General features: G+C 39.7%; 1 protein-coding gene across 6 annotated transcripts in view; it reads right to left on the minus strand.

Moving 5' to 3' along the window:
* Positions 1 to 24,015, minus strand: part of qkia (QKI, KH domain containing, RNA binding a) — an 82,880-nt gene extending 58,865 nt beyond the window's left edge. For all 6 annotated transcript variants that reach the window (XM_055053492.1, XM_055053488.1, XM_055053493.1 and 3 more), the window contains exon 1: positions 23,591 to 24,015. In XM_055053492.1, the coding sequence (XP_054909467.1) occupies positions 23,591 to 23,735 (145 nt within the window). In that variant the 5' untranslated portion in view covers positions 23,736 to 24,015. The remainder of the gene's footprint in view (positions 1 to 23,590) is intronic.
* Positions 24,016 to 25,217: the final 1,202 nt, after the last annotated feature.

A 25,217-nucleotide genomic window follows, 5' to 3' on the forward strand; every position in this document is an offset into this window, starting at 1 on the left:
TGCTCCAGCCATCGTTTCCACCAGGGAGGAGAACTTCTACAAAGCTGAGGTAGCGTAATGAGATTCCCTCCGAAAAAAAAGGAAGCTACTGCAATCATAAATGCACCTAAATGTGGCGGTGGTGAGTAAAACAAGACTCTCTGGAGAAACACGCTTTTTCACTTTAAAGATGAGCACTTTAGCCATCACAAAGCCTGGTTACCCTTTGCAAACTGAAAGGATTTGGGTGTTTAATGCATTCCTGGCCTTTATTCACGGCACAGACAACTTTATCCAAGATGACACTCCGCCTCAGCCGTTTAGAGGTCTGACAGGACATGCATATAGGAGAGGGGCTGAGCTTTTAAAGCGGAAGTCTACTCTGCTTTTGGGGGGAGACTGAAACTTTAAAAGTGTCTTTATTTCTAGGTTTTATCAACAACTCACAGCCCATCTTTCCTCGCTCTCTGTCTGCAGCTGCACAATCCTTTGATATTGAAACTTAAAACTATTCCTGTTTCTTCAATGACTTTGCTGTGCTCACAACATAGTTAAGCACAGTTTGTCCTTCATTCTTAAAATTAAAAATAAGTATAAGTATCTCTTTTCAAAAGTGCCCAAAAATGGTAGCCGTATTGAGTGAGTTTTATTGTGTCATGGAGATATGCTATTGTTTTCAGCAGAGGTTTATTAGTACAGATATGTCTATCCAATAACTGGCAGTATATGGCTCCATGCAGAAAAACCTCTGTTTTAAGAGAAACCTTTACTAAGACGGTTTATCATTTCATCCAGATACAGTGGACCCCAGCCTTTATGCCGTTCAGTATTCACAATTTTTTCTGTGAAATTTGACTCCAAGGAAAAGTCACCCATTAGCGGATTGTTTCATAGGGCATTTCTAAAATATCTGAAAGAACATCTAGCCTGGGAACCAGAAATACCTAGACACAGTGCTGTTTATTGGCTGGCATTTCCAAAGCACTCAATCCAGGACCAGCATTTATTTTCCTTTGAAGAAAAAAGAAAGACTGAGGATGTTAGCTTCTGTGGTACAGAACTGCCAAGATAATTTCCACTCTATTAATGGATATTAATGTATATTTGGTGTTTGGACTACTAAAACATGTTATAAGCATTTTTAAAAGGGGTCTCAACTATTTGTAGATTTTAGCAACCAATGGCCAGCTGTGGTTCCTAACCACTGAAGGTCCACTCGATATTGCTGTCATATTTAGTTGTCGAAGTAAAAGAAAAATGGCAATTATCTATCTGGGCAGGACATGGCTTTACAAAACTATATTAATCATCTGGATTTTCCTTCCCACTGTTAACCACAGACTAAACTAATGATCCTAACTGCCAATCTGTGACTTTGTACATAATACTTAACTAAACCACAATAAATAACATCTAATAATGACTGTTTCACAACCAATCCAGCCTAACAAAGGCTGTGAAATAGCCTTAGTCAAGATGTGAAGATTGCTAAATCAAACATCAAAACTTATTTTGAAATGCATAAATCCAAATAGGCGCTGCTTTCATTCATCACAGCCTACCAGTTTCTAAACGGTGAATCCGTCTTGTCTATCCGCCGTATGCATGAGAAAGTAACCTGGAGCACAACTCTAACTGTTATAAAATAGTGACTGGAAAATATAAAGAATGTAATACAGCAAGGCTGAACTTTGGACACAGGAAAAAGACTAGGGATTTCATCACAAATTCTTTTGGGACTCTGAAACTGCTGCTTCAGGCATTTTGCTTTCGCAAAGCAACAGAAGAAATTTTCCACAACGGGAACGAAACTCTTCAAAACCTGTGAGTCCAGTCATACAAAACTGGAAGTAGGCACGTCCTGAGAACTAAAAGCAGATAGCAACCAAGCTGGAATTCATTGGAGTTTTGACTCTTACAAATAAATATTGATTTTATTTTTTCTGTTCCTAGAGCTACAGTACACACAGTACATAGTGTACTGCTGCCACTGGGCTCTTAAAGTGTTTGGGTCCAGATTGGTCATATTGTGCTTGAATTGGATTTTTTTTGTCTTTTTTTAATTAATCTGTATAATCAGCAGAAATATAATTCAACCTTAAATACAAACACAACTTGAAATTAAACCACTCAAAATTGGTTATAATAATAAAAATGCATGATGCTTAGTATCGACCGATCCCAGTCCAATGCAGAAATTACTGAATGAACTTAAAATGTTTCTATTTCAAACCACAGACATAAATGTACTTAATAAAAAACTTATTTGATAACTGCACCAGTACAGAACTTATAAAGCATGGAATTAGACAGAATAGATTTGATTTTGTCAACGAAGTAGAATCTAGAAGTTTTTTTTTTTTAAATAATACTATTATATCAGATATAACAGTATTCTTAGCTAGAGAGGAATATGTATCAAACAACATATGTGGTAATTTAGACACAGTTTGGCTGTATTCACAACAAAACTAATTAGCATAACTAAGAGGTCAAACTTTTAATGACAGCCTTTATAAAGGTATTGCTAAAAGCATCATCTTTAAAGCCAGACATTATTCTAATATATTTACAGACCGTCTAGGAAAGCCAGTAAAGTGAAAGTGTTCAGGATGAGGATAGGCCACGAAGTATGGAACTGACCCAAGAAGGCTTCTGGACTCCTCTGTCTGAGTCAGGTAAAAAATAAACACACCAGCACATGGGTAAACAGAAAATCAGCATAGGAGTTATTCATCCATACAAATTGAGGACAGGTTTTGCCTTCTAGAAAACTGCTTACACACTATAACAGAAAAACAACCTTTCTGTTACAGAAAGGCATTCTTAGCCAAACCGTGTGGCTAGAAATGCTGCCTTTAACTGTGCACATGAACATATGTACATAACTCAGCCAACTCCATCCTTGAAAGCAGCACGTTCTGCTTTCTGATCCTCAATAATGAGCTGCAGCTGCTGAAAATAACAACACAGGCGAGAAAACAACTACAGCGAACTCCGTCCTGGACAGTGTCCCTGCAAAACCTTCAAGTATACACACAAGACTAAAAAACAAACACCTAACTCCTAAATAAACGTTAAAACACCCACACATGAGCTAATGAGCCTGTGTGCGTTTGTAAGCAAGGCTCCCCCGAGAGCATGAACCCACAGAAATAACGGAGGGAGGAGGAAGACTGCCTGGGAGAAAAAGCTGCTAAACAAATACTGCAGGAAGTTCCACTAGCTTGCGTTACTAGCCACCGGTTCATGTTCAAGTTACAGATTGAGAGATTTAAAGCAGAACGCCATAGCTGCTCAGAGACAAAAGAGCTCAGATAATCCAGATTATTGTAAACAAAACAAATATCTAAACTGCATCCCTAGTTCCACATAAACAATACTAAAGTTTGAAGGCAGGATAACGACTAGTCCGGTTTACATTACATATCCATTATCTTACTTCAATACTTAAATCCCTAATTTTCTTTCAAAATCTTCTATTAACTCTGGCAATATTAACTTTAAACCGCTTTAAACTTTAGATTCATATTCATCTTAAACTTCCACAGAACCAAGGTAGTGAACAGCAGTAACGCCTCTTGATGCATAATCTATGCATACCAAGCAGTTAACTGGAAATACTTTGCTGCCATCTAGTGTTCAGTTATGTCCAGCTCTGCTTAAATCCAGTAATTTGCCTATTTAATAATTTACACAAACCCTAATTTGTTGGGTTTCTGTAATATTGAAAATAATTTATATTTAAAAACATTAATAATTAAGAATTTTATATAATGAAAATAAATTCAGACAATGAGGGGTTAAATAAAAAACAGATCAAAATCCACAAATCTTGGTAATGACTGGAGAATCCTATCAGAAATGAAGGTTCTGAACATCACTGTTGATATTAGGAAAAACCTGAGTAAACTTAGAAAATTAAGATTTTTTTTGGTATTTTAGTCAGATGTTTATTCACCACAGATCCGGCTCAGCCTTATTTTTTTTAGTAACCAACAAAAACACAGGTAACTCTTTCTATCTCTATCGAAAAGCTGGCATTACTTAAGTTGTAAGATCTTTAAGAAACCAGAAATTGGTACTACACAATTGTCTGATTGAGCACCTCTAAATGTTACTTTCTTGTAAGTCGGAGATAACAAGAAGTCTGGTGCATCTTCTATTCTGCCTGAAGCCTTGAGAATATGTATTCTAAAATGGGAACATGTAGGTGTGGTGATGGCCAAGAACAGCAATCAGCAAAGCCATTTATCATAATCGGTGGCAAACGTAATGTTTTCTGGGGCTGTCAGCTTGACTGGATGCAGGAAGAGAAAAAAGGTTCCTGGCTGAAGGGAGCTTTCTGTGACTGCTGGCAGTAATGGGGACAGCGAGCTAGAAAAAAAGTGTCAGAGCGTGTTAGTTTGGTGATTAAACAAAGCAAACAGATGATGCAGACAAGGAGAGAAGGAAAGGCAGAGCTAAACAGAGACGGGTGAGAGGCAGAAACGGAGACAAGAGAAACTATCAAATCTCTGGAGATGTTCAGATTCTTATCCACGTAATACAATCATGTAGACGTCTGATTAGACTCAAATTAATTCTGCAGGATGGCCGCAGTCTTAATCATACAATTGGAGCCAAGCTATCGCCCATGACAGGAAACCGAGAATCGCTCTTGGAGCCATTAGCAGGTTAGCGAACCTGAAAAAAAGCTCTCAAGGGGGCTTTAAAAATGTAACACTGTAAAGAAAAAACTGTTATTGCATCTAATACTGACTTTATTAAAAACTTTATTAAAGCATGCAGATATACTAATCAATTGGTCAGTGATTAGAATCATCCAATTTCCTTTAATGTTTTAAAACTAAGAGCAAATACAGTTTAGGAACTGATGGCTTTAAGCTTAAATGAGCATATTTAATTTTTCTTGTCCATCAAGTTCCTTTATTCAGAATATCAAATAACTACCTTCACCTCAGAAACTAGAATATAAAATTCCACACCATGACCCCCAAAAATGGCAGGTTGGACCTCAAACGGAAATCTGTACTGACCAGAAAAGCCTGGTGGGTGTATTTTAAAACACCAATCAATCAGTTGGTCAGAATCAGACATTTTGTCTTTGAACAGCTCTGATCTGGGATCAGCAGGTCAACAACAACAACTCAACATCTTCGGTCGAGGAATGCATCAAAAACATGAAAATCCTAATCAGTGCATCTTGTTGGAATGTATTAGTAGCAACAGAAGAAACAATATAACTACAAAAAGGGTGTTGCTTTCTGTGTCATTTGTCAATTTTTTAAATCGAATTAAATGTGCTAATAGATCCAGATGGTCATATAAACGTAATCAGGGCTGTGAGATAAAACTTCTCTCTCCCAGATACATCCACGCCATCAAAGCCCCCAGCTTTAAAGTAAAAGAGCTTCCGATAGTATCTAGAAAGCCATTAGGACCCCAATCTAAAATTAGAAAAACGGGATCATCTCCATCTTTGATGATGTGGAACTGCTTTATGGGGCTGTCTGTTAGTGGGGTGGCAAGCTGGCGGCTCAATGAGCCGTGGGAGTGGCAGTTTTCTGCACTTATTGGGATCTGCCACAGAGCTTGCTGGTACTGAAAGGGAGGGTTAACTTGATACAGGACCATAATGGTTCGCTTCTAATGGCCGCTGCAAGTGGCTAAGCTTTAATACTCCCAGCAGGAGGCTGGGGACAGTGGGGGTGTGCTTCTATATGTACAAGTTTGAGGGAGTCACCCCAAGATGGGAGATAGATGATGGACATTCAAGAAGTAGTGTGGTGAAAACAAGAAGCCAGCAGTTTTTCTCACAACTTTAACCTTTTTAGTATTTTTTAAGAAGTTCTCTGCAGCTCCCTTTCTTCTTACTTCACTTTGTAAAGCAAACCAATTTGCTACCTCAGCCAAATCAGCCAACCTAATGCACACAATTGCAGACTCAGACTCCTTCAAAAATATCAAGCGAATCCAGACGACTTGAGCGCAGTTTCCTTCACCTAAAGGAGAGGCGGATGTAGCGTTAAATTGGAATCCAAAGCGATTGTCATTTAACAGCCTGGCTTTCACAGAGAAGCCTCATGAGCTTAAAATGGTTTCACAAATTTCACAGAGTACATACTATCAAAACAGAAGAAAAGAAACCGCCTCAATTAGGCATCAGAGAGTAAAGGTTTTATGAAATAAAAACGTACAAATGTAGGGAGAGGAGCAGCTAGAATGAGATGTTTAAGCAGCACAAAGAGCAGGAAGGATGCAGAAAAAAAGTACTTAATTCTGATTTAAGTGTTTAACCCAATAACCTGACAGCTCCAGTCATTTTCTCCTCATCTCTACCCACGTTACACAACCTGAATGGGCTGACCTTCCCTCCTTTCAGGACTTGTATGGGTCAGGAAGAAGGCAGATACCACACATCCTGGACACAAACTGTTTAGACTTTCACATTGAGGCTTTCACAACAGAGACAGTTTTGTCACCTTTTACATATTTATACTTTAAAAGTTCTTCATTGAGACTTAACCAAAGTTTGTGTGCAAACCTGGCAAATAAACATGACTCTGATTCACAATATTCAGTAAGTACTTGATTTCTGGGTTTACTTCAACTTTTACAAGGGTAGATTGGATTTATTTTCTTTAAGTGAAAGTACACACTAATGGAGAAGGAAGGAAAAACAAAGTTTGTTTATGTTTACTTTTGCTTATTAAACCAAAAGTGGGACTGATTGGCAAATAGTGCATGAAAATACGCAGAAATCCTGCTAAAATCAGTAGCATTTTTATTAAAGGGTAAAAGCAGAATATGATGAGATTGACAGGTGTATTTTTTATGCTTTGTAAAATATTTGCCTTTTTACAAAGCATAAAACATCATTCAATAAGCTGATATTGCAGTGATACAATAAATATTCAATAAAAATTGGATTTGATCATTTTTGGACAACATTATGCTAAATATGTTAATGTAGGTAAAAGAAAACAATAATTATCAGGTCATAGTTGTTAAGAAAAAGGAGGTGTCTGGATGTCAGAAGTGTCTCTACCTGACCAAGCAGGCACCTGGACTCACAGCCATACAAACAAGTATTCATGTTTTCCATACACACGCGCACATACACCACAGGAATGTGTTTGAGGGGAGGGGTTCTGAGTGAAATGAAGTACAGGATGTCTGCAACAAGATGTGAGAATAGAAGATAAGGAATGTTAAGAATAACAGGATGCAAAGTCAGGAAGCATGCCCATGGGGTGTTATGTCTGAGTATGAACTGTGGATCTGAGCAGTCCTTGGTCCCATTTCAGTCTGGAGTTCTCCAGGAATCTTACTGCTACGCAGGGAAACATGCAGCAGTTCTTCTCCAAAACGTCTCAGAATTAAAACAACGGGTCTGAATAAATCATGAAGTAAGAGTTACACAGAATAAATAGGAGTTTAAATAAGGAGGACCAAAAATAGTTCTAAAAATGATGGTCATTGTTCTCTGTAAGTGTGTTTACACATGGCCGCCTCTTTGGTCCCACAACAATAACAGGAAAGGTCCAGCTGTCAAGAGAGGAAACAGCAGAGGAAAAGGATGGGGACATGAGAGGACATGATAAGATGCATAGCACTTCCTGTTCCAACCCCGGTCACCCAGGCGACCACAGTCCACACAACATCCAGCAGGAAAGGACAATAGAAAAATCTGTCATGCTTGATTTTGACCATCTGTGTAATATACACTTCAAGTGATCCAGCTTTTTTATTTTAAATGCCCTGATCTGAGGTTTCCTGCCCGTTTTCTTTGAGGTCAGACTCAAACTGGAACACAAAAAACTAAATTGTAGGAGCTTTGAATCAAACAGAACATGAAAGAATTGTAAGATCATTCCCATTTCTGCATCAAAGCTTCAGTCCTCACCCATTATCTGACTTTTTAAAAAAAGTTCAAAGTGCATGCTGTGGGCTGCTGTGTTTCTATACTGAAAACAGTGAGAGTTTTGGATATGATGGATCTTATAAAAACAGGGAAAATCTGTATTTGGACTTTAATTATGAATATAAGCAGGACAGAGCAGAAAAAAACACAACACGACTATTTATGTGTGGAAAACAACAGTCACAGACAACCTTACTGTAAATGTTGGAGGATTTTTTGCATGATTGGAGCTCATGTTTTTTTTTTTTTTTTAGTAACAGATGGAAGCAGCAGCCAGAGTCACACAGACAAAAAACATGAGCTTTATTGGGTGTGCGTTTGGTAGGCTGGTGACAGACAGAATGAGGTAAAATCACGACTTTAAATTCATTTGTTCACCCAACCCTAAAGGAATTTGAAAACTAAATGCCTTTTTTTTTTTTTCAAACACAGCAAACATGCAAAATCATTTTTACATTTGAATAATAAATAATACTATAAAATAAAAAAGGAGAACTTGATTTACTTGGAAACCTCTGCATTAAAGAATGAACTAAAACTTTCACTGACAACAAAGTGAAACTAAAATCTAGATATATTTCAAATGATTGTTAACAGCAAACAAGAGGAAAAGTGTTATATTTTAAGTATACTAAGCACATTGTAGACTATTGTGAAGTAGAAAGGAAGGGATATATAGTTTAAATATAAAAATCTGAAAAGTGTGTCATGGACTTGTATTCTCAGTTACCAGCAAATAAAATCTAGTCCAACCGATTGTTTTCTAGTGACTTCTGAAAGCAAACAGCATCATGACGCTCTGGAACCTCAGAAATAAGGTCAGAAAGATGCCAAACCTCAGATATCGGTACAGAAAAAAAATAGATTGGTGCATCTCTACACAGATCACAACAAAATGGAAGCAGTGAGGCACAACCGAGCAGCCAAAAGGCTCATGGTCTGTAGAGATCCACACTTCAGGTAGGAGGATTTGTACTCCACAGCATAAAAGCCATTGTTGAAAGAAAGACAAGAGTCCTGCTTGCAGTTCGCCGGAAACTGTGCAAGAAAGACAGCAAACATGAGGAAGAACCTGCTCTGGTCAGATAGAGCCTAAACTGAACTTTTCAACAGCATAACCTGTTAGAGGCTGCAGACCTGAGAATGGGACGGAGGAGACGACATTCAGAAAACAGTGAAATGTGAAAAAGTTCAAGGGGAGTAAACGATTTTTGAAGGCACTTTATACGCCTCCATAATTGAATTACGTTTGTTGGCAATAAAGTCAAGAGTGTGCGCTTTAAGACTCCACCTCCTTCACAGAAAAAGACTAGGAAGAACAGGAGTCAGGAAGAAAGACAAAACAGGTTACACAACAAAGAGCCTGTCTGCGTTGATCTTAAGAGCCAGCAGAGGCGGGTTGGGACCTGCTGCCTTATCTGAAGCTCCCATCGGACTGCCAATCCCAGTCCCAGGCATTCAGTAACAATCAAATCACAGCTATTGTTGTATCTTAATACTAGATTTAATTTTTTTTCCTGAATTTCTCCAGAAGTCTAAACAAAAAAAATAAATAGTGACAAGATGAACTGCATGCACATTTTGCTGTCAATAAGCCTGCAGATTAGCAACGGTGAGAAACCGAAGCAGTAAAAAAAGGAAACGAGGTCTGCCCCGATCTACTCGCATCTATTTACAGATCATGACAGAAGCCGCTCGTTGTGCATCTGCTGAAGATTACCTTCATCATCTGTTTAGTCTGCCAAGAAAGGATGATCTCGTTTTTAGAGCTAAAAAGAAAGAAGGAAGCGTCATACCTCCTGGGTCAGAATGCTAGACTGGGAGGGAAGGAGTGGGATAAAAGAAAAGACAAGAACCCTTCTCGCTGACTCAACTGTCATTAACCATGCTTTCACTAAGCTTAAGCTTTTAAACATTGATCTGCCTCAAAGCACTTGGGTGTGAGGGCTTAACAAATCTGCAAGCGCATATATGCATGTACACAATTACAGCCAGCGGGTGCAGACGCGTCGTCTCCGCTAACTGAGGTCTGAGGCCGGCCATGAGTGAGTAGCAGAGGCGAGCAGATGCTGCGATCCCTGAACGCAGTTACTGAGAGCCGGGCTGATACAAACCGACAGAGCACGATGCACGCCTTTAATGTCACCACTGGTCCTCACATGAAAGAGGCAATGTAGCCCCAAGGCTGGATTTTTACCACACAGTCGCACATACATAGAAGGAAGCTGCAAAGGGAAAAAAAATAAAAAAACAATTGGAAAAATAAGAAAACGGCAAGACGGAAAGAGCATGAAGGTGGTGGGAGCGGCGGAGGGACTGCTAAAATAAATAGAGAAGAAAAAGACAAAGCTGGGAAAAATGAGTCATCCCCTTGGGAGAAACCACGCTGAAAACGCTGCTACAATTAAATAGTTCTTGTATTGACTGCTGCATTATAAATAAGGAAGGACGAGCAGAAGGGTTTCTGCACGTTTAAGGCTTAAAGATAAAGAAGAAAGCAAAGTGAACGTGTCTGTCGGAGGTGAACAGCCCAGGGTTTTACATGGAGCATCGATAAAAGCGGGCCCCGGTTCATCGACAGTGTCAGTTACTCAATAAAAATAAGGTTGCGAGAAGAACACCCACAACAACAGGCTAAACTTGAACGGCGGGAGAGGAGGAAAGGAACAGAAGGAGGAAGATTAAAGGGGACAGAATGAGACAAGTCCATCTCCTACCAGACTATTCTTCACCTTGAGGTGTCAACAGCAGCTGGCACCTTCATCATGCCCACACCTGCCCCACCTGCTGCTGTCCATCCTCAGCTGCAGTCAATCTTCCCTTCCCCAAAGGGTCATTCATATTTAAAGAAAATTGATCTATTTATAAACTTCGCACAAGCATCAAGAGGATCAAATTTAAATTTTAAACATTTGTCAGTCGATTCCCAAAGTCACCACCATCACAAAAACGAAAACTCAGAGGCAAAGAGGAGGATGTTGGGGATGGGGATGGAACGATTCATCACAGGTCCAGTAAATTTAAAATATTTGCACTAAACGGTGCTTAAAGTTTTAGCTGAAAACCTTTCAGTGAAGTGTAGCTGATTATATCAGTCACTTCAATATCAGTGTGTACAATATTATCACATTCAGATGATATAATCGGACTGCAACTGAGCCTCTGACAATAAGCAATACATCAATTAATCACACAGTAAACGAAGATCAGTGTGATGATTTCCAATTCCATGATAGTTTTTGTAGTTCATGCAAGTGACGCTGCCCTTTCTGATTGAAAAACTATGTCAAATGCTGCCAACATTTGACATAGTTTATCATGTTATTTAGCTTTGTGGTTGTTTTGATTATTTATTTTAGATGCATTTAAAAAGTATTCTACAAATGTTCTCAGGAAATTAAAGCTTACTGATGTATTGAGGTGATTGTATTTGCATTACTATGTCTTTATCATTATATTACTTGAAAATGACAATATTGTCGTTTATCGCAACAGTTTCAATCCATCATCCAGCAAAACTTGTTCTCTTTACTGTAATGAACAGACTGTTTCTGCAGACCTTTAAAAAATAAAAGGTCTGCAGAAACGATCATCAAGGCTGTTTCCATCCTGGACTCCTGTAGGATTGGGTCAGGAAAAAGTCAGTTGCCATCTCTGCAGACCCCACACATCCTGAACACAAACTGTTTGGACTTTGACCTTCAGTTTAGTGCTACAGAGTGGTTTTTGCAAAAACCCGGCTCCACAGAGACAGTTCCCCCTGTCTGAACACAATAAACACCTGAGCAGTCAACTACTCTACGGTGAAAAACAACCATATATTCACTGCCACAATCCTTCTTTTGTTCCTTCTATATAAAAGTATGGCTGCAAATGCATCTACACATTGTTCCCCTATTCTTATTTTAATGCAACTGATGGTTATACATTTATATTTGCTGTCTGCATGCAGTGAGATCCTGAAACTAAAGTCAAATTTCTTGTTTGTGCAAAAAACTGATTATAATTGTCAGAATGAACTTCTTGCACCGTAAAATATTACCTCATAATATAAATACCATGTTGCTTCCTCTCAGGGGTCTGTGGCTGCAATAAGCCCAAAATAATATAGCACACTCACAGAAGACATAAGTATTTGTTTGTTTATTGCAAATCCTATCATTGTCATGACATTCACCCAAATTGGATGTTTTTCTGACATTGTGTATCCCTGCTAGGTTAGGTATGCAGTTTTAGAATATTCTCCATATTGAGGGTTGGGTGACATGAATTTGTGCTTTTTGCTGCCAGCAACTGTGCATATTTACAAATTTTTGAACAGACATATTTTTGGGCAACACAGTGTTCCTGCTGTTGTCTTTAAGTGAACATTATCTTTTCTACTGCACAGCAAATAAACCATTTAGATGAGCAGTCTGCAGGTTTTGTGCCAGTTTCTGGAAAAACAACTGCAAAGCAAAAGTGGATGATTTGTAATCTTATTTTTCTGACCAATTTCTTAGTATATTAATATCAAATGGAACTTTTGGAGAAAAGCATGCCTAATGTTTAGAAGTTTCCTAATTTGCTGATATTTAAGATGTTGAGCTGGTGAGACTTAATGCTAAAAGTATGATTGTAGACTTGAACAAAAAGGAAAGGACTATGAATGAATAGCTTTTTTTTTTTGCAAAATAAGAGCTCTTTCTTTTTTACGCAATCAGATGTGTGTGAATGCTAATCAGCATCATCTGCTGTGTGATGTTCTGCACGTCGCGACTTTCAGATGAGCGTAGTGCTGTTTAACAGCACCAATGATGCAGAAAGGAAATCTATATGTAAATATCCTCTTACTGAAAAAGAAGAACATTCTTTGCTTTTTTACTGTATCTTTTTAAAATGAAAGCAGGGAAGAAACAATGTTGAGCAAAGTGAAATATTTCCACTTCCACAATAGCAGAAGGGAAAGTGAGTCGATCCACTTATACTACATGTGTTTAATGTGAAAGAATGCAGAAAAAAATTTGATCCCAGGTTGAAGAAAACAACCTAAAGTTTGGCAAACTGAACTTTGACCAATGTAGGGCATTAACAAACCCTACACTGATCAAGCTAAACTCTATACTTTCAGTATTGTCACAAAGTAGGAAGTCACCAGTTTCACTGTTTGACACATAATACCCAGTTTGGGTATACTGTGACAAATATGATCACAGTATTATCATATTTACTTTTACACATAGCAACTATCCTCACAGTGCTATGTTAACTCCTGCACTCCAAGGGCCTGTTCTGACCACAGAAAACTACCCCGTAAGCTGTGAAGCTAAAAGCAAGCTAAAACAATGTGTTAGTCACTGCTATGACCCAAAGCTCAAATCCCAAATACAAGCCCCAGGATTTAAGAGCATGCCAGGGTCAGAGGGGAAAAGCATCAATGAAGTGAAGCTCTAAAACACCAAAATGGGCTAGCAGCTACTCTATTACATCGCCTTGCATTGCCAGCATCTGGACAGACTGCAACACCCAGGAAGAATGTACAACATGTGCCTGTGAGAGGACATGGACATGCAACACAGAGCAGAATCACACGTTATACATAACTCACAAAATTACAAACATGAACTTTGCAGATAAAGCAATACTGGATGAGTTTTGAAGCAGCCAATGTAGCTGATAATATAATTAGGCTGAGAACCTGTTACACTTTAAACCAACACATCATATGGATTGTTATGTGATTATTAAGCTTCACGCATCGAAAAGCAGTAGAGTTAATTGCGCATTAAGTTGCAACACAGTTCATTCACAGCACTAAACAAGCAAACAGGGATCGCACTTACAGGGATCGCACTTACAGGCCGACCCGATACTAATTCAATATGTTGATTTGGCTGAAAAATAAAAGCATTAATGGGGTCAGCTGGAGCCAACGGTGCATTACACACTGAAAACACTAGAGACACAGATGCACACATTGATTCAGACATTTCTGTTGGACAGCTTTTGTGTGGCGTATGAAGTCTGTAAAGCAATGTTGCAATAAGGGATGAAGTAATCGAGCTCTTCCTGGCCGACAGAATTCAGGTTCTCAGCGAGGTCTGACCCGCAGGGTCAGATTTTAAACGACGCATTTCATGTGAACAGACTTTTTTTAATACTTAGCCTGCTGATTAACAGTCAGAAATTTGTCCCATTAAGATATCTGGCCATTTGATTTGTTGCATGATTAAAGTTTTTTTTTTTTTTTTTTTTTCCCTCATTTGTTTTATTTTCTTACATTCTCAATTATTTTTTTTCAATTATCATCCTTCCATTATTCCTACAATTTTTTTCTTACTATTCTTATTTATTTAAATTTTCTTACTTCTTATTTTATCTCCCACATACACAAAGAATGGTGCCAACATTACCTAAAAATAAAAAGGCAACAAAAGGAGATGGACGACATAAATACACAGATTTCACATATTACTGCTTTAAAACAAAAACAAAATGTGAAAGAATTACAATCGTGTTATAATATAATGTTATTGATGGATGTAGTCCCAGTTGCATTGTTTCTGAATCTTGACAAATTATTATTTTTTTGTCAACTGACAATCCAAAAGCACAAACAAAACAAAAAAAATACTATTTGTTATTTCCACAACTGCAACATCTTCAAAACCAAAACAATGGCCTGAACGTATGGCAGTGTGAGCGCAGTAGCTACGGTTTCATTTTCATTGCAGATACCAGTCAAGTAAAATATTTTCACCCAATTTATCACATTTAATATTGGAGTTCAATTTGTCTTCAAATACCATTTACTGTATTTGGTTTGGGAGCGACAATGCTGCAGATTGGAAGGCAAATGACTAAATCCACACAATGTGTTTAAAATGTATAGAAGGTTTCAAGTTGGATGAATGTTGCAGCGAAGACAAATAAATGCAGAAAATAACAAAAGCGATGCATTGTTGTGGGATACTCTGACACAGAACAAAGCTTGTGTGCATTCTTCTATGTGAACTTGCTAGAATGCTACAGTGTCAGTGTGTCTGGCCCATTAAAGCACAAAAAGCAATTGTGTAACGTTTGCAGAGGACACAGAGGGCCGGCCTGTGGAGCTGAGGAGGGGTCAGCAGCCCTGTTCATATCCAACCAGATGACCTCATTCACAGAGCATAGAAACGCCGTCTCCCCCCATGAGCAACCTTGGTTGCCATTTTTTGCTCACGGTCGACATAATCGATCGACAAAGCAGCACTGAGGGTCACACACACACTAACCCTGTAGTCAACACATTCTTTCCTGCTAGTTATCTGTAAAATTCTGATGTCAGTCCTTCCTGTTGCACTGTGGGTTTCAGAGGCTCTTTGTCTAACTAATCAAAGCCAAATCACACAACACCAACTGTTGTCCAATCTCCAAACCAGTCAGGTGATCAGGTTAGACACACTAAGTGCTACTACAACAATGACAGTCTTCAGCAAATAACTAACAAGATGCAAAACTGGTTTGCTAGATGTTGCACAACCCTGACTTCATTCATGTGCTGCAACTGCTACTGGGTGTGCTGCATGTGGGCATAAATTATGCTAAAAAAACCGTGTTTTACATTAGAGCACAAGAGTGTGAGGCAGAAAGCCAGAGAAAAAAAAATACAACTGCGCAACAGATGTAACTTGAGTTGGATCAGACAGCCTGCAACACCACAGAATACACGAGGAACATGAATGATGACATTTTAGCTAAGAAGTTTAATCTTTAGATATAAAATCAACAAAAAATGTCAAAGTCCTCTAATCATAGAAAAAGTGTTTCTAGTAACAGGAACCATTACAGATTAAATTGTTGACAATCTTCCAGCTCTGCATTTACATTTAAACATACCTGTAGAGCTTTGTGTGTTATGGAAAAGATACAAATAGTACCTAAGAGTTGGTTCACTGATGCACATACCTTGAGGCCTGAGTTTTTTCACAACTCAGTCAAAACATTGATCAACTTCCAGCCCCATAAAGAGGTCTGTCTATTTTGACACAAGTTACTAAAAGAACATTTCTTTTTCATAAAACATTAACAGACTGACCTCTGGATTTGGCCTCAAGTCAAAATGAGTTTGCCAACCTTTAGTCGAAAACATAGAATTATGTTATTCACAGAAAACTAAAGCAGCTCTTTTTATTTTTACCTTGCCGTGAACTGGTGATTCACGTTTTCAGTCAAGACGCGAGCTAACTTAAGAAATTATTTTCAGTCGCTGAACCCAAAGCAGAAGTTGAAATACTTCACTGTGGCACTCGTGTTAAACTGAGCTAAGATGCACTATGTGAGTGTTTGTGGGGTAAACACACATCAGGCTGGAGGTTAAGTGCTCTGACTGTGCTCCTGGTAAAATTCCTGAGCCGGCTGCCAACGCTCGCCTGCCATTCCTCCTCTGAACCCAGAGAGAAAATGAAGGCAGACTGGTGGGCGAGGAGGAGCGAAACAGAGGCAGCATTCAACTATTTTTTGTATTTTTTTAGCTCTTATAAAAAATAAAAAAAAACAAGAAAAAAATTCAGGAAATGCTGGAAAACTGCAGATATTATTCCTGAGAAAACACTATTGTCAGAAGCTGTACCTGTTGTGACAGCGCAGAAACCTGCAAACTACAGTGAGAGAAAGAAAAGGGAGGGCGTTCTGGGGTATGGGGGTACAATGTGAATATGAGTAGGAGAGCTATCTGAAGCACTCCAAGAATGCAACAGGGCGGGTGAGCACTTCGAACAGAGAAATACTGTTCAACTTCTTTATGCAGGCAAATGAGTTAATGGAGGTATGCGATGAGAGAAGATCTGTGATGCAACCTAAACAATTCAAAGGAAATCTCAGACAGACCATCTCTGTGGAGCAGAATTAGAGAAGAGGAGCTTCTGTTGTCATTTCAGTGAGAAAAAGAGACCCCTTTCTTCCTCTTCCTCCATGTCTGTCAGTCAGAAAAACAAACCACTGGCTTGTCCTCCCGGCCTGAAAAGCCTGTAACTTCCCGTACATGCTGTTTTTATTGCCGAAAACACGCACAAGTTTCATGCAGGGTGGAGCACCATGTTCAAAAAAACAAGAAAAGTACATCAATTTAAGAAAAAAAGTCTGAGTCAGTGGACTGTTGTAATAGAATGATTGCAACATCCTCTTCCACATCTTCCTCTTTAACCCCGTTTGTCATTATGTAGTAAACACTCTGAGCTCTGACTCGAGCTTCAGCGCGCGGTTGAACATTGTCAGGAATAATCCCTGTGCAGCCAGGTTACCATCTCCTCATCCTCTGTTGGTTTTGATGCAACCGTTCAACTTTAAATGCTTCAGGGGAGAAAGATAAACATGCTCTTGCAAAAACGACATATAGGGGACGACTCTTAAGTGTTGGTGACAGTCAGATAGGCAGCCAGGCAGGCGGTTGGGGCAGGGCAGAAGACAGAAGGCCAGGCGGAGGCAGCGGCGATAAGGAGGCCCGGCACTCATGGGATGGAGGCCTGATAAGAGCGCTGAGCCGTCGCTGGATGACTTTATCATACTGCATCCCAGATAGGAGTGGCCAACGCAGGGCAGAGGGACAGACGAGGTTCCAAAACTGAAGTCTAAACAGAGGATGGTTCCATCTGAAGCATTAAACACTGAAGGACCATAATCACAAAGTTATTTCAGAGCACTGAAGTAGCAATGGTTCAATAAGATGCAAACTCTCAAAAGTTTTAATAGTTAACACCCACAATTGTTACTAAGCAGATAATAGTTCAATAATAGCTGAACCTTCACTGAAAAACCACAGGGCTTAAAAATATATTACTGGTGAGTTACAATGCAAGGCGTCTGATTTGTAAAATTTTATTCAAACAGGACTTTATGATTGCAACATGACGAACACTGACATTTCAATTATTGCTCTGCTATACAGTTTAACTCCAGAGGTTTGCAGATGCAGGTTTAAATTTACAGGCAGTGGATTAAATAAAAAATGCCATAGTACAAAACTGTAGAGTTTCTGGATGTGTGTTTGAATAGGAATCTGGCAAGATAAAATAATTCATTTATCACAAAATGTTTGTTACTGATGATCACAATCTTTAATCCTCCTATCTTCCTCATTGGATACTGAACTTGGTCTCTTGATGTCATTTTCAACTTGATACTTAGAAAAGCTAAATTTTTAGCACAAACAGAGCGCAGCGTTAATTTATCCCCGCAGAGGGGAAGCGAAGAGGGGTCACATGAGGAGAAGCTAATGGCAGACAACACAAAGCTTCCACTTCTGTCTTCACACTGGTGGCTGCAGCTCTCTAAACCATCGAATAGGATGGCTCTTAGTTAATTAAATTCCAGCTTCTAAGTGGAGTTCAGGGAGAGGAGAAAGGATTGGAGTTTAACAGGTTCCTTCCTGCAACAACAATCCTGGCCTAACATTCCCAGATCTCCCAGCCTGTCTGTCTTTATCCCGCATTCCCTCAGCTTTAAGCAGCATCTCACTCACAGATGTGCTAAATTGACTACAGGTCAAAAGGTTACTGGAGGGCCTCAATGGAAGGAGGATCACATTGGGTCAGCTTAGCCTGTGTAGAGCTTGTACAAAACAATACAAAGATGTTCAGAAAAAAAGCAGATCAAAACACAGACTTTTAGGATTTTCCCATTCATCACAATCTGCTTCCTAAAGTTTTTCCCAGGGGAGCGGTTCTCTGCAGACAGTTTGTCCTCCAAACGCTGACAACTCTCCCAGGAATGTCCCGGTAAAATCCTGATGCAGAGAGTAGATTCAAAACTGTGTGGCAGTGCACATAAAAACACGGAAAACATTTTCCACAGCGGCCATGTTCAGACACACAATGCTTCATTCTGGGTAATTGCACACCAGATAGTTCTGCAGACTTGGTTGGATTGGGGACCAAAAATTGCAACATTTGTTACGTTTTCAGTTAGTTGCTTTCATGCTCCACTGTTTCAAATAAAACAAACCTTTTCAAAATTCTATTCCATGCCTTGCATGTGGTGGTGCTGCACCAAGAACCACTGAAGGAAATGACACAAAAACCTCTGAAAAAATGTAATTCTTCATGAAATGAAAACCAAAATGGAGTGGCATCAGATTTTAGCGATTGTATTTTTTCTCTTTTGTTTTTGGTAAAAATAAAACAAAAAAAACAAACGTGCTGGCACTAGATCAGCACGTTTGTTTAGGTTGTATTTACCCAGAATACTATGCACTATGGTTCACTTCCTGTTTTAGGAGCGATCTGCAGTCCACTTGGCATTCACATATGCTTTTAAACCAGGACAGAGTTTGCTTCAACCAAACCAAGACTGAGGTTTTAGGCAGACCAGAGTTTGCTTTTGCGCATTCACACCTCCCTAAACAAGTCAGACTTTCTGGGCAAACAAACTGGAGTTCAATTAAACTGGATTGAACAGGACTGGTGTGAATGCATCCTCAGTGTCCTGGGCTAAACTCAGAGGCAGGCCTCTCTCTGTGAACCTTCAGAAAATAATTGTGATTGTGGTTGTTTGTGTACTGTAACTATAAACAAAAACATTAAAAACTTTGCTTTTGTGTGCCTTGGTGACAGTGACCCAGACATTTTTATCTGACCCGTGTTGCTTCCGTTTACAACGTCTCAGGTGCCAAACAGGTGGGCTGATCAGCCAACAAGCAAAAGATTCCCTAATTCTGTGCAGATTGTCATTTCTCCACTGGGACTCTTCCTAAAACTGAAACAGCTACAGATGTCCAGATTAATATGATTATATTTCTCCGAGTCAACAGAGACGCCCCCAACTCACAGGATCATGTCCAAATAAACCACAATGTCTTAAACTGGTAAATTAAGCTAATCCAATCGGCCTCTTTAAGTGCCCTGCTGCTTCAAAACAGCACTCCTCGCTGGCAGGCTGCACCGCTAGATGGTATATGGTCCACCTACATCTGCCAAGAAAAAAATATATAGCAATTTGAAACAGCTTGTTGGCAGGCGCCTCATAAAGAAAAATAAAATATATAAAATACAAAAAACCCTCCACAGCAGGTGTCACTTCAAGGAGATGAACAACTGCAGCGCAATGGGATTTCTAAAGAGGCCTGTCAATCGGGCGGCGTGACCTTCGGGGGCCACAAACGTATCGGGAAAGTAAGGACGGCCACGCACGCACACACACCACCGGAGCAGGGTGGGAGCAGCCGCAGCGCACAAGGGAGGTGTCGGCTTTCTTCCGCCATGGAAACAGCTGTGCAGACATGCATGAAATGCTGGGTGGGTGAAGGAGACGTGCAGCTGTCGTGAGACGGACACAAAGTTAGAAGTGCTACAAGACGCTGGAGATCTTATTCAGTGCTCTGAGGCTGGATGGTCACATTCCAACAACAAATCTGAGCTCACATGTTGATCTTACTGGGCGCGCTTTGAGCATGGCCAGAAGGGTAAACGCTTGTTGCAAGAATGTTTTACGTCCTCCTTGGATTGCTGACCTAATTTCAACAGCTTTTCAAATTGCTGCTGCATTATTAGTTATCTTGACAAAGCTGCTGATTTTACTGAGATAAGACACACTGAGAAGCAAACAAGTAATATTACTAAAAAGTAATAATCAACAAGACTATTGTGGCAAAATGATTCTAGCTGATATTCTTTGCTGCTTTTGAAGTACAATAATCTGGACTGGGCTAGACATGGCGTCATCCGTTTACTTGTGAAGGAGAACAACGGGGTTAAAAGCCTGACCCCAAAAATTCCCCATCCACAAAGTAAACAAACCTGCACAAAAACTCCACCAGTCCAACAAGCTGCACTGGGTAGGGCTTCAGCTCACATGCAATTTTTGGCAGCAGGGTAAAGTTTGGACCGGCGCTGTGGAGACGCTTGTAAACCTCAGGAGGCGTCCGTTTAGACCAGAGAAACTGAGGCCGAAAGTTGCAAGTGTGCCGCCAAATTATTTCCCTTTCCTGCAGCCTCTTAACCTGCTAAAACTCATTTTTCCTCATGTTTTTACATGAGCTGTCTTTCTAAAAGTGCCACCATGAGCTCATTGAGGGAACTTTTTGACTGCAGAACCCTTCTAATAACCAACCGCTTTGAGGGAAAACCAAATGGAAGTGAAATTTTATTTTTGAGCAATAAAGAGCCTTCTTGTTTTCAGTTAGAGCAAGAAGAGATGTCTACTGAAAACCTCCTAAATCAAACCACAAACACACTTCAACAGAAAAAAGTAGAAAAGTTTGAGTTAAGCTTGGGTGTGCGGATAGAACTATAAATGTTAAATTTCCAGAAGATTTGATTGATCCTCAGCTTTACATTGAACATGTGCCGCCTACATATGCAAACATTAAAAGACTTCTATATTAATCAATCTAAAATGGGTATGAAGAAACATAATTGTTTTCTAATCCAGTCTCTTTCTCCCAGACTTAAATATTCCTGTCCTAACACATACTTGTGTTGCATACTTGCATGACCTCTGAGAGCTTAAATATGAATATGAAGCACCATTTCTTCCAGTATTCACAAATTCAGAAATGAAATGAATTTGATTTCTATATTGTCTTTTTTTCTTCTTGGCTCTAAGACGTGTTGTCTATTTCTGTCCTAAGTGTCTTGTTTATCAGCAATCAGAACAGGCAAAAAAAATCCTTCCAGACCGGTTTAGCAACTACATACTACAGAGCCAACTCATCCAGACATGCAACCGACACCACAAAGTATGCACTGCTCTGCGCCTCCTCCGCTGCTTGGAGTAATCCCTGCTCATCCTGCAGTTTCCTAAATACTATATCATCACACATTATGCTTATTTACTGTGCTGTACAGGTCAAACGTTTCCCACTATACGGGGACAGTGGCGCTCTCTAGTGTCCCCTACTTCCTAACATAAACCATGAGTCCAACATGCCGCTCCGACCAGCTTATGTTTCTGATGCAACCAAAGGAAAAGCATGAAACCAGATGAAAAACCACCAGGGGAAGGGGAAACCCACCGAGCAAAGGGTAATCTGGACTGCCAACAAGAAAATGAACATTAAAAATAAATAAATACGAGTAGCACACGAGAAAGAAAAGGGGGTGTATTTGAAGCACATTGTGGCTGGTGGGACAAACGTTCAAGCAGAGGAGAAACTACGCGGCGCCACGTTTGGAGAAAAAGTTGGAGGGCTGAGTAATCCCGGTGAAGCCCCCCTGCTTCTCCTCCTCCCAGCGGCGGCACCTCGCTGCCCATTGTTCGGGCAACAAGCGGCACATTCCACCGCGCTGCGAGCCTCCACAGCTGGGGGACAGCGAAACCAAGCCTGGGCTAAATAAAAGGCACGACTGGAGGCGGAATTCAGAAGAAAATACATCATCCAGTGACAGAAATAAAGCCAAAGCCCTGGCCGAGTTTTCAAGACGTACGTAGCTGGATTGACGGCGCTGAAGTTGGTGTCCGATTCGAATAGTGACCAAACTGCATGAGAATCTGGTCAAACTTTAATTGGAAATGGGGCCATTTTAAGGTTTGTTGGCCTTTTCACCAAGATGAACCTTCATTTGCACCAATAAGGAGGCAAAAGAATAAAGATAAACTGTGTTTTCGCTTAATTTCCAGGCTTTACCAGCCTTTGTATTTCTAGTTTTCAAGTTAAACCTCATCCAAGTTAGTGAAGAAGTCACACACCTTCCAAAAATCACCTTTGATGTTTCACAAATTGTATTTCATAGTTGAATAATTCTGTCCAGGTTTGATCTGCCTATTTACCGTAGTTCTGGACCCATCTAAAAAGGGTAGAGAAGCAAAATAAATCGAATCCAAATAGTCTTTAATGAGTTTTCACAATCAGAATAGAAGTTATACAAAACTGAATGACATTTTGCATAAGATGTGATTTTTCTCTGGGTTTGACCTTTTTAAGGATGCTGTTTTTTTGTCTGAGAAGCTAAACCAAAAAGTGAAAGTCTTAAAAGAATCGTTTTTAAGTGTATTTTATAGAATAATTTGAATACAAATATTCTGTTCTGGTGTGACCTTTTTATGCATTTTAGATTTTAATCTGAAGGACAAAACATTTTCAGTTTTTAAGTTTTAACAGATCACAAGTTGTACTGGCAAGAATTTATATAATTTTAAGCAGTATTCTAATACAATTTGACCACTCGAAATGGTTTACGTATCAAACTAGTGCAGATCAAATGAAGTCTTCGTTAAATAAAATGAAGTCTTGAGCCTAAGGAGAAGTACGAATACAATACCAACTTCAGCGACGTGCCGAGAGTTCAGCGGAACGCAGGAGCTAGCTTTAAATGTGGCTAACTCAAGCTAAACTGCTGTGAAACATGTAAGAAGCACTGTCGATAAGAAACCACGACTTCCTAACCCCAACTAACCCTTTACCCACTCTTCTCAGAATACTTTTGAAGGGTATTGTGTGGTTTTGCTTTCTCTAAGTGAGTCTAGCAAAGTTTTCCGATCGCCAAACTCCGTTTGCTCCAAAACAAAACTCCGTCGCTGTGATCTAAAACTGGGCAGAACTGGATTTTTTTTTTATTCGGGTGGGGTTATTTTTTTTAAAGTTTAGTGTCCCTGCTACTCCAGACAGTATGGGAGCGCCCGATCCGCAGCGGGGACACCCGGAGAAGTGTTACCGACATCGGACTGCGCCGTGGTCACGCTCCCTCTTCCACGGCGCCACCCCGCCACCCGCATGATCCAAACGCCGCTTACCTTCATCCAGAAGCCGCTCCAGGTGCGTGAAGATCCCGCAGAGATTTGGCAAACTGGTCATAAGCTTCTTTTCGTTTAATAATTGCATCAAATAGTCCGGACTCGGCCTCGGTCGCTCCTTCACTTCGACCTCTCCGACCATCATCTTTGCGGCGAGAGCGAAGAGCGAACCACCGTGAAAACACAAAATCCTCTTTTAAGAAAAAGAGAAAAAAAAATGAAAAAGAAAAAAAAGAACTTGCTGCTTCAATCCCTCGCTTCCCTCCTCCTTTAGAGCAGAAGAAGGTTGTGTAAGCCCCTCTAAAATTCAGGTTTTTGTTGGTTCTTGTTGTCTGAGTGGAGAGGGGGGCCGAAAAGAAAACCGTTATGTCCCTTCCACAGACTCTCCTTTACGCCGTGTGCGCTCGGGGACGTTCGATTCCACCACTGTAGAAAGGAACCCGCCCCCTGAACGCTTATTGGTCAGCTTGTGTTTCGGGGACTAATTTTAAAACCAATCAAATTGAGCGTTGATGCCAAGAGGGCGGAGAGACATTGTTCCATCCAATGATGGACAGCGTTTGCAACCAAAAGCGAGCTGTATGCAGGAATGCACATACTGCCACCGAAGTGTTGTCAACACAGAATGAAGAAAATTATTTATTTCTTCTTCACGTCGTTTACGGCTGCTGGCATATTTCTGAACGTGCTTATTCCGCCGAAGTTGAGTCACAAAGAGGGAGAACCGCTTAGCTTGAACTGTAAGCATAAGTCGAAGATAAAGACACAAAGACTCCATGCGGGGTAAAAACAAGGGGGAATGTGAAGGAACGTTCTCCCAAAAGGGGCGAAATGGCTGGAAAGTCATGAAAGGAAAAATGAGCATCTAACACAAAATTAACACTTCACCCAAACAAGGTGATGACAGCAATTTGCTGAAGATATCCTTTCTTTCAGCAGGGACAGACATTAGGTAGTCCAGGAAGAGAACCTAAAGTTGTTCAGAAGATTAGAAAATGGGGCAGATGTTCATCTTCCAGCAGGACAACAACACGTGTCTTCAGCATCAACCTCCTCATCGACTCTTTTAAGACCTTAGAGTAAAATATGTTATGTTAACATATAATTTCAGTTTGGGATAAATTAAGTATTTTTGAAATGAATTGACCTGCACTGAGTCAAATATGCAGTTGGAGAAGAAATGGAATCAAAGTACATTCATGCTCCAGAAAAAGGAAAATGTGAAGAATGACTTGAAAACTGATGTTTTATATCTGGATGTGGAAAGCTGGGGAAACATGCAACTAAACATTGAACTAGAAGAGTTTTCCTCTTGAACCACCGCAAATGTTATTAGTTTGTGGATATAAGATAAAACCCGCAACAGTTCAAGATGTGTTATTGCTTCTACAAGATATTCTAAGAACGGGATAAAAAGCAATAATGATTTGCAAAGCAAGTAAAATGTAATTAAGTTACATAGCTTCTACTAATTATTTGGCTCCTCATCAAAAGTTATATGATTCCATATATCATAAAAGCTCATATAGTAACTTTAGTTTTGAAGATTTTAGTTAATAAAGTTATTGACATCATTCTTTTTTGTTTTACATGAAAGAAAAGTAGATTAGGTTTTATTTTATTATAT

The sequence above is a fragment of the Poeciliopsis prolifica genome, unplaced genomic scaffold, assembly GCF_027474105.1.
Source record: "Poeciliopsis prolifica strain line A6 unplaced genomic scaffold, Auburn_PproV2 SCAFFOLD037, whole genome shotgun sequence".
Taxonomy (NCBI): domain Eukaryota; kingdom Metazoa; phylum Chordata; class Actinopteri; order Cyprinodontiformes; family Poeciliidae; genus Poeciliopsis; species Poeciliopsis prolifica.